Consider the following 17,032-nt stretch of genomic DNA (forward strand, 5'->3'; position numbering starts at 1 on the left):
TTTTCAAAATTGCATTCATTTCGTATTGTGGCAAAGCAAAAATACCAAAAGCTAGATCTGCAAAGGGACGGAGTGGAAAAAAGTGCAGTGTAAATTTAATCTCCAGATTCTTCCATGATACTCATGTAAGCCTGGGTATGTCACTTAACTCTTGGCCACATCTAACAGTGGAAAAATTTGGAAGTGAATTTTGTAAGAGAAACCATAGTGTAGAAAAGATGTGGGTGTTGTCATTGCCCTCCTACTGAAACCCAGTATTTATAAATTTTATAAGTTCTGTGCCTCAGTTTCTCCACCTGTCAGATTTTTGGTTTGTTTCCTTTTTTTTTTGAAACAGAGAGCTTTTGTGAATCCTTTAATTAATTAGTTAGTGTTTTTAAAACTACATTTTTGGATACAACATGATACAACACTACTAAATATTATTACAGTAAGAGGTAATTAGAAGGCCGGAAAGCACATGTTTGAGATCATAATACAAAATTCAAAAAAAGGCAGGCTGTGCTATCTGCAAAGAGAAAGACACAAAAAAATCCCCAATGGAAAAAAAGAGAATGATTTTAAAAAAAAAAAAAAAAAAAAGGCAAGTAGCTTCCTTGCTATTAAAGGACTTGTGCTTTAAAAAGGCTGGGTCTCCTCCTCTCTTATGCTTCCTAGGATGATACTTGCACTGCAGTAATCAAAACAAGGAAGCAGATGGACAGGCAAAGTGGTACTGCAGCTGCTGCAGAAGATGACTATAATAATAATGTTGACATCAGTAACAGTAATTAGTGCACAGACTGTAGAGTGGATGATTCGTTTTCCTATCTCCTGGCGTGGGCATGCTGCCCTAGTGAATGGGTATAATGTTAGTACCTTTAGTTTGTTTTGTTCATTTGCTCAGTTTATTAATCAAATTGAATACAATAAAGAAAATCCAACTTTTTGTCCTCTCCAGAACACTTGTTGAGGAAATCATGTTGTTTCAGTTTGGATTAATACGAGATGGAATCTTCATTAGTAAATGGCAAAATACCAATTTCTTACTTATATCTACTTTCAATGCACCCAACAATTCATACTCTCCCATACAGCCATCTGTACATACACTCCTGAATTTCAGCAGCATGTAGTACTTGTCTGGTTTTGTCTATACAACAGCTCTACTGTTTGGTGTGACTTCACCCATCTGCAGGCTGGTACCATACCTTTTTCAAGGGACACCAGAACAAATGGTGTAACTGTGAGAAGGGCCAAGAAAAACACTGTGCTACGTTGAACCATCTCGGGTAAGAAGAAAGTAAAGCATCAGTGCTATCAGCAGTACTGTGTCATGCTGAGAGTGTTCTGGTAGCATCAAACAAGGATGTACTCCTTAGCTGCCTCGCTGAGGATGACAACTATCCAGCTTGGTGTTATACTACACCAAAACACCTGATGAAGAGCAAACTAACTGGAAGAGTGGTAACTGTGGAGAAACAAATAGATGGATTTTATTTGGGAAATACAATTTATCACTTAGATGCAATCCTGCAGTATGAAGTCAAAGGGAAGGAAGGGTAATCAGAGAGATGATAGAACATGCTTAGCATATGACAATCCAAAAGTCTTTTATTTTATTTTCTAATGAGGTTTTCCTTACTCTGCATCTAGCTTCTATTGAGATTCATTTTCCCTATTCATTTATTCTCCAGGATGACAGAAGATTTCCTTTGGCTTTCCTCTATTATCATCCTCAACAACTGGAAAAACTCCTATCCCCTTTTCAAGCGCTGTTCTACAAAAGGGAAGAGTGAAAGTGAGAAGCACAGGTTCAGGGTGGGAGCCACTCATGAACACCAAAACCTCATTTATCTAAGCCCCTTTTCTATCCAAACTCTTCCTGAGCCTTCCAGAGTTCCCCCTTCTGTCTCTAGGTTTCTGTGTTTCTCCTTAAACATGTTGATCTACTGAAGGGCTCCACCCAGGCAGCAACAGGTATTTTTTGCCAGATCAAACTTTTTAATGAAGAAAATACGCTAAAAGTTTATAAACTTTTTGAGGTGTTTTGTGGGGTGTTTTGTTTGGGTTTTTTTTTTACAAGCTTCTCTTGAAGCTTGAAGTGCCTCATAGAAAAGTGATGTTCTGTGCAACGTCTTTTGGAGATGGGCTTAACAGACAGATAAACTTAAATGCTGTATTTAACCTTCATTATTTGCTTTCACTGTTGAGAAGACCACATTTGCATATGAAGAGTTTCCCCAACATAGTTCAAAAATTAACTTCATGTAAATTAAAAATCCAGCCATATACTTGGAAAAGGAGACGTCTGCATAAACACATCTCTTGTTTTTGTTTCTTCTTATCTACTAGGGTAGATGAGATAGCTTCAGTAATTCTGTTCCTAACACTGATGGAGACCGTTAATCAAATTATTCCAAACATGAATAGAAAACAATGCAATTGAATGGAAAATAATAGGTATTCAAAAGAACAGCCATGATTATTTTTCAAGGAAGAAATTGCCAAGAAGTAGAGAAACAGATGGCTGAAGGTGTTAGATGAAGACACATTTTCCTATGCAAACTAACAGACTTAATCAATTACTCAAATCACGTGGTATGTTATGGAATGACATTAATGATCAGTAATAAAAACTGACAGTGGTGCCTTATCAGCTCCCTTTAAAGAAAACAAAATAAATTATCATAATAGGAACATGTTTATACCCTACAGATGTAACCCACAGACCATAAATATAGCTTTCAATGTTAGTTTGACTTTCAAGACTTTCCCATTAACTTAATTACAAAATTTTTATGGAACTGTAAAATTGTAAACAAAAGCATTCCCCCATCACGTTTTCCTTAACAGAATTACTAAAACATATTCAGCTAAATTAAAACTTTACCTTAACTATTTCCTCTATGAAGCAGACATGTGACACAGGATCTCTTTTCTTTGTCAATACTTTCTGCAAATGCTGCACCTGTAAGAAAGAATTTATTGAGAGGAAAAGTGACATCTAGTATCTTACATGCAAAATTGCATGACTAGACAAACAGGAATTAGCTGCTGAGTACCTGCCCGCAAGCAGCACAGATCTGATCCATGAGTTTCTCCATGTTTGTCCAGAGGGCTGCTCGAAAAGCTGCTGTGTTCCCAGGTGTTGGCATAGCAGCTCTACCAGGGCCACCTAAATGGTTTTTAAAAACACACAGCAGCACATTTCAGCTTTCACAGGTGAAAATTTAAATATTAGAAATATAGATCTCTATGCACTCTGACGTAAGATTTTCGTTTAAAAAATGAAAGTAGCCTAAAACAGCTTCAAAACAGAGCTTTGTGAATGGCCTCAGTTGTCTCAACTGAGAAGACAACTAAACTCTGAAGTTCAGTGTGGATACTTCAATGTTCGTCACTTTTACCTGCTTTACTAATTCAGATCTCCACAGAAACACCAAGGCAATGCCAATGAGCAGTGTTGCAGGATGTAATAGAAAAGTGAAATGGCAGAGACGGTAGCTGTGAAAAATACAGGTATTACCAGCTCAGGACTTAAATGTATAGGCGAACTGCTAAAAAAAGTGATATTCTAACTGAAGGGGCATGCAGCTTCTAAACCATCACTTTCCTTGAGAGGGGCTGTATTTCTTTATCATGCTAGTGATTATGGTTCTGGACCCCTAACTTGTTGCAGTAGTTTTTTTTAAAAAGTTTTAAATGTTCATATTGCCGAAGTTCAAATTTGCCTGTCTGCCTAATTCCTCAGTATTCTTTGGCATCTGGGCTAACATGTCAGAACTAAATCTTTAATAGTGCACCATTCCTTCATATTGAATATACTGCTTTGAAATGATTTGCAGATGACACCAAGTTGGGTGGAAGTGTCGATCTGCTGGAGGATAGGAAGGCCCTGCAGAGGGACCTGGACAGGCTGGATCGTGGGGCCGGGGCCAACTGTATGAGGTTCAACAAGGCTCAGTGCTGGGTCCTGCACTTGGGTCACAACAACCCCATGCAACGCTACAGGCTGGGGGAGGAGTGGCTGGAGAGCTGCCTGGCGGAAAAGGACCTGGGGGTGTTGGTCAACAGCTGCCTGAACATGAGCCAGCAGTGTGCCCAGGTGGCCAAGAGGGCCAATGGCATCCTGGCCTGTATCAATAATAGTGTGGCCAGCGGGACCAGGGAGGTGATAGTGCCCCTGTACTCGGCACTGGTGAGGCCGCACCTCGAGTACTGTGTTCAGTTTTGGGCCCCTCACTACAAGAAGGACATCGAGGTGCTGGAGCATGTCCAGAGGAGGGCAACGAAGTTGGTGAAGGGTCTAGAGGACAAGTCTTATGAGGAGCGGCTGAGGGAGCTGGGGTTGTTTAGTCTGGAGAAGAGGAGGCTGAGGGGAGATGTTATTGCTCTCTACAACTACCTGAAAGGAGGTTGTAGCAAGGTGGGGGTCAGTCTCTTCTCCCTAGTAACGAGTGATAGGACGAGAGGAAACGGCCTCAAGCTGCGCCAGGGAAAGTTTAGGTTAGATATTAGGAAAAACTTCTTCACCGAAAGGGTGGTCAAGCATTGGAACAGGCTGCCCAGGGAAGTGGTTGAGTCTCCATCCCTGGAGGTATTTAAAGGACGGATAGACGTAGTGCTTGAGGACATCGTTTAGTGGTGGACTTGGCAGTGAAAGGTTAACAGTTGGACTTGATGATCTTAAGGGTCTTTTCCAACCTTAACAATTCTATGATTCTATGATTTCCATCTGACAAAAGCATCACAATGTAGTTTCAGGCTTGTTCCATTGCTTGCAAATAATTTCTACCCATGATCCTCCCACCAACACAAAGAAAGCAGAATTTGGATTCATCTTTCCATGACAAACTGCTAAGAAAATGCTGTTAAGTAGTAAACTAATGAAGACAAGTTTCTGGGCAAGTCAGGAAAAAGAGGGGGGGGTGGAACAAAGGGCAACTACTGAGCCCAGTAACAACAGACAGAACCAATTTTGGCTTTGTATTAGATGATTTCTGAGACATGCTTACTCCCATCCTCTACTGGTTAAAGCAAGCAGGGAAATATTTCTATAACAGGCTTGGCTGTGAGAGTTTCTTCCATTTGACAACATACTGTACTTCTGTCAAAAAAATCAGTTATCATTCTCTGTAAAACAAGTATTATACCTCTCGTAACAGTTTGAGATGGTTGGGTCAATACTTTGATATCCAAAGCATTTTTTATGTTCTCCTCCAGGACTGAGCAGTATCCATCCACCACATTAGCAATGGTATCCTTCAAAGTCCCAAGGTTATGGAAAACCTGAAGAGCAGTTCCCACTTGAGTAGGATTCTAGAGAAAGAAGATTTTAAAAAATAATTATTATCTTTAACTGTACTATAGGGTTTTTTTCATCCATGATGATAAAATGATGATTTTACTGGGCAGGTTCATCTTTAAGTTCAGTCTGCTAATTCATTTCATTTAACATTAAATAATTGGCACCCTTACTGCATAAGAGAGAACAGAGGGTAAAGGAGAGGATTGATTTCCTTTGATTGCTTAGCAATGCTTTGCTTAGCTCCCTTTGGCGCTATCCTCTGAATAAGAAGAATGGTAAAAAAGGAACTGGAAGCACTGCTGGTAGTATCTAACCTGGGGTGGGCTACCAGTGATTGATCCAGTAATTCCAAGGTTAGTTACAATACAGCTATATTCAGCTATGGTGTAGCTAGTAATATTGTTTTAACACAGGGTATCTGTTACAGTACTGTCATTTAAGTGCCACACAGTTAATTAAATGTGATACAGACTTAAGAAAAAATATTAACCAAAGACAAGCAGAGGCAAGCAGGTCAAGCCCCTACTACTGACTACTGCACAATTTAAGCTTGTATTTCTACGTTTCTATTTCCAACACTGATAATAACTTCCTCACAGCAGAATTAAGAGTGCAAAGCGACACCGTGATCATTTCCAAAGTCCAAAAAAAAAAAAGCTCAAGTGTCTCTGTATTGTTCAGAGCTTTCCCAAAATACAGGAGAGTGAAAACTATCCAAAAACTATTCAGGTCCGTTGTTTAAGAGACCTTTGATTAAGATTAAATCTGATGATAATTCCACTGAGCAACACTAAACACTGGCAGGGGTGCTATTTAGCAGGAGAAAAGCCTCAAATTACTGCCTTTGGAAACTATGCACTGTCATCCATACACTGAATACTGCTTTTTTATTTAGCATTCACAGGCAATTAGTGGAGGGGGTGATCAGTTGATCATACACACATTAGAGATGCAGTCTTTTGTCATTTTTCTTAGTGACTTCTGCCAGCAGTAAAGAACATGGTCTGGCAGAAATCCTGGCACCCAGACTGGACAGAAGCATCTGAGACCACAGGCATGTCCCACTAGAAACCCCACTTTGACTCTCATCAGGCAGTGAGACCTTACACCGTTGCACGCTTCTTGCTGGTGGCTGCAGCAGTAGTAGCCACTAGCATTAAAAGGGTCTACTGCAAGACCAATGCAACTCCGCTTCATCTTCCCCAGGTCACAGTTTTCTTACCCGGGCATTCTTGAGTCAAAGAAAGCGGGTGTGCTCATCTGCCTCTCAGGTGTGAGGAACCTGCACTGCTACCACAGCAGTAAAGCTACGATGAGGCTGCTGTGTTGGGGATCCACTTGCTGGTACATCCACCTACTGCAACAGGTTTTCTGATCCATTGATGAGCAGTGCATTCTCCTCAAACCTAGTGTTTCAGAGGTCACAGCACTATAACTACACATTCATGTCATTCTTCCTAGGGTTCTGCAAAGATCAGAACCATAGTTGAAGCAAAAAAGCCAGATCCCATCTCCTACCCCATCTCCAGTGAGGAGTTTCCAGGTTTAGAGGAAAGCGAAGCAATATTAGGCACGTATTATGGTTTGCAGACCTTATACTAACTGTACCAGTTTCTTTTTCCAAACAGTGTGGGAGTTAATGAGCATTCCCAGCATAGTATTATGGGTCTGGGACTTGTAGGTTTAGCTTTTTGACAACTGGGTATGCTGTAAAATTTCTAAGTATCCTGTGGGTGTGCTTGTGGAGGTGGGAAAGTAAGCCATAAGGACTGGAAGATTAATGGGATGTCAGAAAATGAAGAGTAGTGTAATGCAAGGAGGGAATCTGGGGACAGAATGAACAAGAGAAAGAAAATATAAATGGGAAGAGGACGGGGAATAGACTGAAAAGAAGCTGGAAAGAAGAAAGAGAATGAAACTGAAAGGAAGGAAAGCAAAGACAGAAAAGAGTCACCTCATTTACCAGTCTTTCCTGTTGAAATTGTTCTGTTTCTTATAGAATACTTACACAATTATAAAATCAGGCAGCAAGTCAGTAACATAAAATCAATACGTTACTACTATAGTAAGAGCACTCAACCAGGTTTCAGTCAGAGTCTAGTAAATGTTCATACATTAACTAACAAAAAAATAGAACAGCATCAAAAGGGGAGCAGGACACTATCCAGCCTTGAATGGGCAGATGGTCAGCTACTTACTTTCCTGACAAACAGGCAGTATAGGGACAAATAATTTCAGACAAAAGATGAAACTCAGGAGCTCCCACATCTAACTCTGCAGCTACTGGTCGAGAAAGACACAAAAATGTGCTCCAACAGAGCCTGAGCTACGTTTCAAAAGAACTGGTTTTAGCCAAAAGTCATGAAACAATTCATTCTGAAGTTAGGAATAGTTTGGGAATAACCAAAACACATCATTATGGGAAACCTGCCATTCACTCAAAGTATCTTCCAAATCTAGTACCAAAGTTAAAATTAGAATAGAACAAAGATTATGCAGCTGGCCTATGTCTTATTTGCTTTAAATTGTGGACATGGCCACTGACAGAGGGCTTCTGCTCATGTATTCATCTTGCATAACAGGAATTAGAGAGATATTAAAACCCTGACAATGTACAATAAAGTATCTTTTTTGTTTGTCATATATAGTATTTTTCTCTCATCAAAAACAGTTTGTGTTTTATGTACTCCAGACAGACTATATAAAGTCCATTGTTGGTTTATCACTAATCCTAAGAGAATTCCATTTTTTATGCACAGATAGTTTCTAGGTTTAGACAATATGTTAAAAAAAAATGGAGCATCTCTTGGGACAAAAATTATTATGTGGAAAGAAAATGTTGGAAAGCAGGAAGAAAACAAATGATTGTATTTTCAGGCTTGCATACACATCTCAAAATCAGACTGTTTATCATTAATACACACTGGACAAAAATTTGAGAATCAGTATTGCAGAATTTGCTACTACCAACAGACTTTATTTATAAGAATTTGCCCCTAGTATTTTTCTTCTATCTTAGAAAGCTTAAAGCTAAACCTTTCAAAAGGTTGCCACAATTTTTATCAAATGGAAAGCATGCATTCAAGGTAAAAAAAACCACTGACTACAGAAGTGATTTGCAACAGAAAATGGAATCACATCAGAGAATAATATTCAGAACAGCTATCCATCAGGAACAATAGGGAAAATAATGTAACTATTTTTGAGATGGAATTTAATGAGTTTATTAGCAGTATTTTATAATAAAGTTGTCTGCCACTGCAGGCAACTACACTTAGCAATTTGTAAGTATTCTCCTTAGGATCTCTGCCTGTAAGATCCTATCTTCCTTTTTGTTTTAAGTGTCTTATTTTGTAACTGAAGGCTCAGAAGTAGTAGTTTTTACCAAACACAAAGCAGGCTGATTTTACTATGTAAAAATGTATGGGCAGTTAGAGTATCAGCGAGATACAATTCTGCTTCTCACAAGGTAGTGTCCGACAAGAAAATACCCTTTTACACAATAAATCAGCATCCTAAAAATATCTGTACATAAGCCATAAACTTTTAAGATGGCAATCAAGAGAGTAGGGGGCAAAGAAAAATAGTACAGCATTTAGTAATATGTTAGCAGTACAGTATAATCTAATGTGTATAAACACAACCATACACAAGGGAAATAAAACCATGAAAACCATGACCCCACAAACTGTAGGCCTACAACACTACCTACTCGAATATTAATGACAGTGATCTTCAGATTGCAAAAATTATAATGAAGCAGGAAGCTAAGGAGAGACGGAGTTAAGTCCACCAATAATACCCTTCTCCGTTCAAAGCACTCCTCCATCTGGCATGTCACAACATAATATGTTATAGATATATTGAAAATAAATTCCACAAATTTAAGAGCTTAGGAAGACTCAGTGAATCACCAGTTCAATATGGGGGGGTGGGGGAGGAAAACAAAAGAAAAAAAAAATCAGTTTGCTCAAAAGCAAGTTCTACCATGAAAGCAACTCTCACAAATTTTTAAAAACCTTGAAGCTTCTCAGCATCCATCAGACAATACATTAAATAGCTTGGTCAGAAGGGTGATATTAGCCACCACTTGAAAAAAGGCATGGATGTTTCAATTTATGTTTTAGCAAAACATAAAGATATGCATTCAGCAGCAACTATGAAAAGATGTTCGTACCAAACACATTTGCTCATTTTCTCTGCCACTGAGAACTGTTCGTTTTATTAACGTCATTTTCGATTCATTTTATCCCATCTTATTTGGTTCTGTAGACCATCATAGACAAGAAGAAAAATAAGTGACATGCAGTCACAATTATATTATGTGGTTGTTTTCAAGAGTAGGCGACTAGACTCAATAACCCAGAAGATGCTGTCCAGTCCAGCGTGACATTTACAGTCATTCTGCAGAGCAGAAACCCATTTGGTCACTTCCTTTCCCACAAAGATAACAACTCTGTGAAGACTAGATAGAAATGTCATTAGAGACTTAAATAAATACATATCACATTTCTAATTTGAAAATATCTTCTAGGATGGAACCAAGTCATTTTTTTCTGTCAACTGCCAACACTGCAACGGTTTTATAATGTCCAACATTGTAGTCTTTTATTTTATGATTGTGCCTAGTGTTATCAGAACAGTCTTCTGAAAGCATGGCTAAATAAAGAGCAATACTCTTTTTCATCATTAGAAACGCAGTTTGGACAAGCAAGCCTGCTCCTCACAAGGGAGTGTGGTGATGACACTGAGCTAATTTGGGGACAGGAAGATTCCTAGCATAAGGCTGAACCAAAAATAAGAAATCTGGATGACAGGCAAAACTAATTGGCTCAAGTGCTACAAACACAGCTTCCAAACTCACACTCTATGTTCTCAGGGTATGGGATTCACCATGTGGACTTTTCTCCTCCAACCAGTGCTGTCTTAGGCAATGCCACATCATCAATAATTTCTTCATCCAGTGCAAATCTGTCCATATGACCCTATGCTGCAGGGTTTTCACCTGTGTGGACTATCAACTTCTTTCTCAAATGAAGATGTGTTAATTGCCCGAAATATTTATGGTCAATACTACCTGTGACAAGTACAACTACTTTCATAAAGAAGTAGTGTTAGAAATCTAATTAATTGCTAACTGTCATGCAGTTAAATTTCACAAGTGCCTGCGCCACATAATCAGAACAGCTCTCTGAGGAAATGTTCTTTCACATGACAGTTTGGAAGCACCACATATGGAGAAGTGAAACTTGGACTAGTCCCTCACTTAGAAATGATGTTCCATAGCTACTAATGTACACAAGAACGTTTCTGTTTTGCTTACTAAAAGCAGAACAGCGACTCTGACTGAAAATCTTTATTATTCTGCAGAGAACAGATGACCTTGTTTAGGAAAGGCTGTGGCAGGAACACAACAGAAAGTTTTCAATATATATATATGTGTACATAAACATGTGACTCAACAGCTGTGGTTTCAGTGTGCTGCCTCATCCTTACCTCTTACGTGGTAAAACGTCTACCATGTCCCATACACAAGCACTAAAAGCATAACGCAGTACAAAAAGAATTACATATGTTGCTTAGCTGAAGGAAGATCCATAATTAGTAATTAGTCCAGGTATCAATTCAACAGAGCGGTCTGACAATGTGGCAAGCAGAAATACAATGAATAATATTTTGAACAAAAACACAACATTCCCTAGCCATCAAGAAAAAATCAGCATTAAAGTACAATAACCCTAGAACAGGACACACATTGACATAACCAGACTTGTAAGCTAACATATATTCTCCGACAGGGAATACAAAAGGTTATTGCAGTCCTTCTGGAGTAAACACAAAAACAATTTCCAGAATTGAATACTTCTGAGTATCTTTGACTGGCATTTAGTATTAAATAATTTCATTTGATAGTAGATTTACTATATTGGGAACTATTTCAGTTACTTTTCTGTGTTTACTTCACACAGCTCATTCTGTTTGTATGAGATAGCAGCTGCAACTTCCAACACAGTACAGTTTTACAAGGTCAGTTAAATAATTAAAAAAAACCCTTTGTGGGGCTGAAAATCCCCAGTCAGATCTTCACTTACATATTTACTCCTTCTCCCCTCTTGCTACCGTTACAACACACTGACTCCTTCAAATAATTTTCCCATAAATAACGTTACTAACCCTAATGACAAGTACTACTACTTGAAGACCAAGTGATTGAGGAAGGGTTTGTAAGCACTTGCAGCTACCAATTACAAGTAGATCTTCATCATCTCTTACAGACACCAAAAGTGAAAAAAGTGAGAAGTTACTCCAGGAAAAGTTGCAATTCAATTTAAAGAGCTCAAGCAGGTAAGCAGTGAAGGAAACTCAGCCACCTCAGTCATGGCCAAGGCAAAATGACCTTTGAGCAGAATTAAGAATTTACTAAGAATTGCTGGAATTCTTGCTTTGCAGTATTACTCAGCTATTTTAATTGCAGGAAAAATTAACAAAAAACTAAAAGTAGAAATTAAATGCCAATGAAATTCAGCTGCGGTCTAAAAGCAGTATTTAATTTCATTTCCAAAAGCCCATGCCTTAAAAAAATTAATTGGTATATCACAACTCCTAAAAATGAACCTACTTAGGGAAGCACGTCTCTATGTTCATTATCACCCCATCTGTCTTTTACTCTGTTCATCTTTAAAATCTGAGCAATACATGAAAAGGTCAAATTGACAATGTAAAGCCAGAGAATACAGACTTCTTTCTAATGATCTTCCAGTTCTTCCTGTTTTGACCTTTGCAGTGTCGGAAGGAGCGAGAGGTTAAGATGTTATAATTTTCTATAGAAGGTAATACTGACATAACACATTGGCCGGACTCTAGAAGAGCACATTTTAAGCCTTAAGAGGCAAGAACCCCAAAGCTAAACATTTAAATATGGTAAGGTTATAATATCTACATTCTGTCAGCCCATGTTTGGAATACACAACTTCTTTTGGGGGAAGGACTTTCACAGGAAAGGAAAACACCCATAAAGCACAGCCTTAAACAGCCATAAACCTCATCATGTCCTCAAACTAGGTCAGACTTTTGTTTCTTAGAATAACAAGAAGTAAATAACAAGAAGCATTGCACTATAAAGGTTGAGAGAAGAAAAAAAAAAAAAGAAACAGCACCAATAAAATACTAGAAAGCAAAGAAACAAGATTTTTCAACACAGCTAAATAGCTTGCCAAAACACTTATTCCCTATAATAGTGTAATCAAAGCAACAGATGGCTAAAAGCTAATGGAACAGAAAGGCATCAGGAATTGTTGTAAAGAATTGTCTCATGAAACATCAAGCAATATTCCAAAGTTTACCAAGCCTTAGGCTTATCAACGTGACAGCAATTTCAAAGAAAGTATCTGGCACCTCTGAGGACATATCAGCTAGATCCACTAGCACACAGCAATTACAAACTTTATCCTACAATGCTGTATTTGAGTGTAGAAAGAGTATAAATTCAGAGTAGAGATTATACAAAATGATAAAAACTAACAGGCAACAAGGAAATGGTGGCATCTGAGCCAAATCAAGCTTCTTAAAATGCTTCTCTCGCCTCTTACACAACTTGACCAATCTCTAAAGCCCTCATCAATAACGAACCAGTTGGCCAGTTAATCTGAAGATGTGGCTTCTCTGTCAAAAACACAGCTATCACTTTCTGATGAAGGCCAGAGAGCAGAGGGCAAGGTTGTAGCACCTCTCCTGTCCTTGTGCAACCTCGACTTGCACCTGCTGACTCAAGTCCATTACTGAAGCACAGAAGTACAAGGACACAAAATCTCATTACTAATTCTGATCTTTGGACAGCAGCTTGCGACCAGATGTTTTCTCCCACCTCACAATATCATTATCCACGTGCTCACTCAGTTAAGTGGTTGAACAAAGCCATTACAAACCAGAAATGCCAGGTTTCACTTTTAAGTCAGTCTTAACAATTAAGAATAGGAATTAGCTACTGGAGATTTATAACATTTTTTTTCTCTGTTTACAAAAAAATCGCATTTCAGACAAAATATCCTTTAAATGGTATGCTCTGAAGGATTTAAATATCTACCAAAAGCCATCTGGCTTTTCTTGTTCTCTTGCTAGTCTTTGCAACAAGGCAATAGTTACCTATGCAAGTGACAATATCTCATTTCTGGAATCTGTGCACATATTGTCGACAGCTCTGAAGTGCCCTCAAATATTTAAAAGGAATGAAGTTTAAAAAGTTGCTTTATTTTAAATTCTTTTCAGTTATTATTTTCATATTCAACTACAGGAAGACCTCGATCAATGCCAGATTCACTGCTGGATAACATTTCAAAACTCTTTTTCTTCCTAATACAAAGTTCAAATTCCTTGTATTACCCACCTACAGGAAACTTCAGGTCTGCAGATAATTTGGTGAAGAATCATAGAACCACAGAACAGCTGAGGTTGGCAAGGACTGCTGGAGATCACCTAACCCACCTCCCTGCTCAAAGGAGGGTCTACCAGACCAGGCTGCTCAGGGCCTTCCAAGGCAGAGATAGGCTAACTCAAATGAGCCAGAAGACATCCTTCTCCTGCTCCGTTTTCCCATCCTAGTTCTGCTTACGGTTCCAGGAAAATGTAACAATGGATTCTCAGACTCATTTTCATTGAGTTTCACTGAGGCCAGCTTGAAAGAGAGCAAGCGTCTGTATACACACCTCACAACACTTCAGTGTCGGCAGTGTTACCCACCCCGATAGTAATATCAGTCTTTCAAGTCCTCTTGTAAAGTTGTCCACTGGAAGAAGCATGACAAGACTGACCTCTTTCTGTTACAGATGCTACATTTAAAGAAATACATTTTGCATTTCTATAGTCTTTTTAAAAATAAATGGGTAGTCTCTTTAAAAATAAATGGGCAAAGCTATATTATACAAAAACTTTACTATGAAGAAAAAAAACTGAAGTCATCTAAAGAAAAAGAAATACTGTGCCTGGTTTTGCCTGCAGCTAGCACATGCATTCGGAATCCACTTTTGCTACTGAAAAAAGTCAGTTCCCACCCCTCACTTCAGCTATCTGCCAGTAATGCATTTTGAAACCTTCACACAAGTCGGAACTTATTGGGGGTGATACCTGCAGAAGGAAAGAAGGGAGATAAAAGAGGAGAAGAATAAGCAGTTAAGTGCATAACTTGTTCCACACAGAGGACATTATTCATCACCTAGGAACTGCAGCATTTTGATGCAAGATTTCCCCTTTCTAATGCAACAAAGTGTTCCGTTCTGTATGCCATTTCAAGCTAAGCCAAAGCTTTAAATCTTTTGTTACCATAAGAACACCTCCATATGTACGATAATGCAGAATTTCACGTGGCATTGACTAGCAGATCAAGAACACGATGAAACACCCATTTTTCAGAAAAGATTAAGACAAAGTGCAGATTATTAACCTGAGAAAAAGGCAAAATGAATTATATTATCTTATTTAGATGAGTATCATGGCTAGTCGATCATATATTTCACTCTTCTCTATGCAGATGTGGCTTATTAATGCTTTATATGTTTTTCTTGGATCACTTAATTGCATTATTTCAGAACCTGTTAACAATCAACAGTCAACAGTACAAACCACAAATAGAATTACAGTCTGGGAAAGGCATTTAACCATAACATACTATCTTATCTGGAGAGAAAGAACCTTAGTGTAGCCTTAGTTTTGAAGAGAGACAGATACACGAAAGTACCAATTAAAAAGACTGGGATGGATTATAGAGAGACTCAGCCAAAACCAGGGTCAGTCTCTACGCAGTTGCATCCCCGGAATCCTAGTAGAATTTCATACACACTGTTTAACTTTGAGTATTTAAACCAAATCAGAAATAATTTTAATCAATTTGGTATAAAACACGAATGGACAAGGACTTTGGAAGAAGACTACCTTATTTCGGTTTTGATTAAGCTCATTCTATAAAGACTAGACCCATGTAATTAAAGCATTGCAATGTCTGACAAAGAAAAACCTCTGCGGTTCTCATTCTAATCTTACCTCAACTATTTTCAATGAGATCTAATCTTAGCTTGCCTTTCTTGATCTGTAGGAAGGCAAACATCACTTCCTTATTTCACAGCTCCACCTTATCCATCTCCTATTCCATCCTCCAGCCCTTCTGTAGTCTTGTTCTCGTAACAGCTCCTTCCATTCATAACTGTCTCTTTGGAGCTACCTTCAACTCCTAAACTTAGTTTCCAGTTCCCATATTGACACATACTGTCCTCAGTTTCCTCCATTCTCCCCCTACAGCATGTTTTATTTACAAAGCCTTTCACAGTTGAGCTGTTCATAGCAGTGGCCCATGCCTCTCTGCATATAAATGGATGAATCAATTATCATATTTGCATTAATTATCTGAAAAGCATTAGAATCAGATACCTTCTTGCCCTTATAGGTACTAGCTAGTCATCATGCAGTTTCAGTTTTGCAGTGTGGTCAGAGCTGTTCAAGACATAATGGCTGACATGTTTCTAGTCCAGAGAAACCACCTAAACAGATGGACAACCAGAACCCAGTAGCAGACTATGCAGCAGCCTCTAATTTAAAATAATTTCTGTCTGCAAAGAAAGCTGAACTCAATATTATTAAACATTCCTGTGTTTTCATGACGGATATTCTACGAGGAATAATTTTTTAGTGATCACAAATGACATTTACTAATTGGTATGAAACCAAACTAAGTGTTTCATATTTCAAAACATCTAGTCTCAATGGGAAGATCCAACACACAAGGTGGTTTCTGATAGCTTTCTAAGGTGTTCTGACTTTTTTTTTCCCTAACACACACAACACATAGCTACTAATTCCTTAGAATTTATTTAATATCTACAATTTTTGAACCAGTTAAGCTATCTGTATTCTTGGAAAACCATTACTGAGCTCGAAGTTAATGGGTGTTTAAAACATCCTCTACAACGGAAGATTAAGTTTTAACGCTTTGTTGGCAACTGGCCAAATTAATCAAGATGAACCTTCAAAGAAAAGGACAAGGAGTGAATTATCCACCTGATTCTCACATAAAATTGTCACTAAACAGAACACAAAGATTTCGGCAAACAGCTAAGTGATGATTCATAGCAGAGTGAAGGGATATAAAACATTAATGACTTCTCAATTTTCACCTATTACTTTACCATAAAAGACAGTTATGTAAAAATATTGTTCAGATCAGATGTATTTTCAGGAATACCCATTTACAGAAACTATTTATAAACCACTTTCTTGCACTATCATAAAAACAGGAACAAAAATGATGGGATTAGCAGGGCCACACAATAATAAATCCTTACAAATAAACACCGGAAAATGCAGGCTATTTGTTGTGCTGCACTGAAAAGTGCAGTAAAGTACTTGCAAATACTCCATTATCCAGTCACAGATTTTTGGTCTAATTCTGCATTTATGAGTCACAAACACCTACAGGAAAAAAAAAATGGAAGAAAAAACCCAGACACATAATCTGTCAATCCACTTCGATTAACCATTTACACAGGCTAGGAGCAGTGAAGAATTTTACTTTTACAAAAGTACTGTTTCACAGTTGGACATTAATTGCATTAAGCTTCCTAAATTACCTCTATGTAGGGCAAGTGCACAATGGCAAAGTGATATAAAGCTTTCTGTATCACAGCTGAAAGCAGACAAAGTCTGCACAATCCCATAATCTGCTTCTAATTCAGTATGCATATTTTAATAAATGCACAC

The 17,032-nt window shown here is 38.2% G+C and overlaps 1 protein-coding gene across 1 annotated transcript in view; it reads right to left on the reverse strand.

The window, feature by feature from the left end:
• COG5 (component of oligomeric golgi complex 5) overlaps positions 1 to 17,032 on the reverse strand; it is a 191,103-nt gene that overhangs the window by 61,844 nt on the left and 112,227 nt on the right. The window contains exons 8-10 of the mRNA XM_087765709.1: positions 5,136 to 5,301; positions 3,045 to 3,157; positions 2,873 to 2,950 (exon numbers count right to left, since the gene is read on the reverse strand). Coding sequence (XP_087621835.1) covers positions 2,873 to 2,950; positions 3,045 to 3,157; positions 5,136 to 5,301 — 357 coding nt within the window. The remainder of the gene's footprint in view (positions 1 to 2,872; positions 2,951 to 3,044; positions 3,158 to 5,135; positions 5,302 to 17,032) is intronic.

The sequence above is a fragment of the Nipponia nippon genome, unplaced genomic scaffold (genome assembly GCF_047370975.1).
Source record: "Nipponia nippon isolate SJK-2023a ecotype South Korea unplaced genomic scaffold, ASM4737097v1 scaffold_3, whole genome shotgun sequence".
Lineage (NCBI taxonomy): Eukaryota > Metazoa > Chordata > Aves > Pelecaniformes > Threskiornithidae > Nipponia > Nipponia nippon.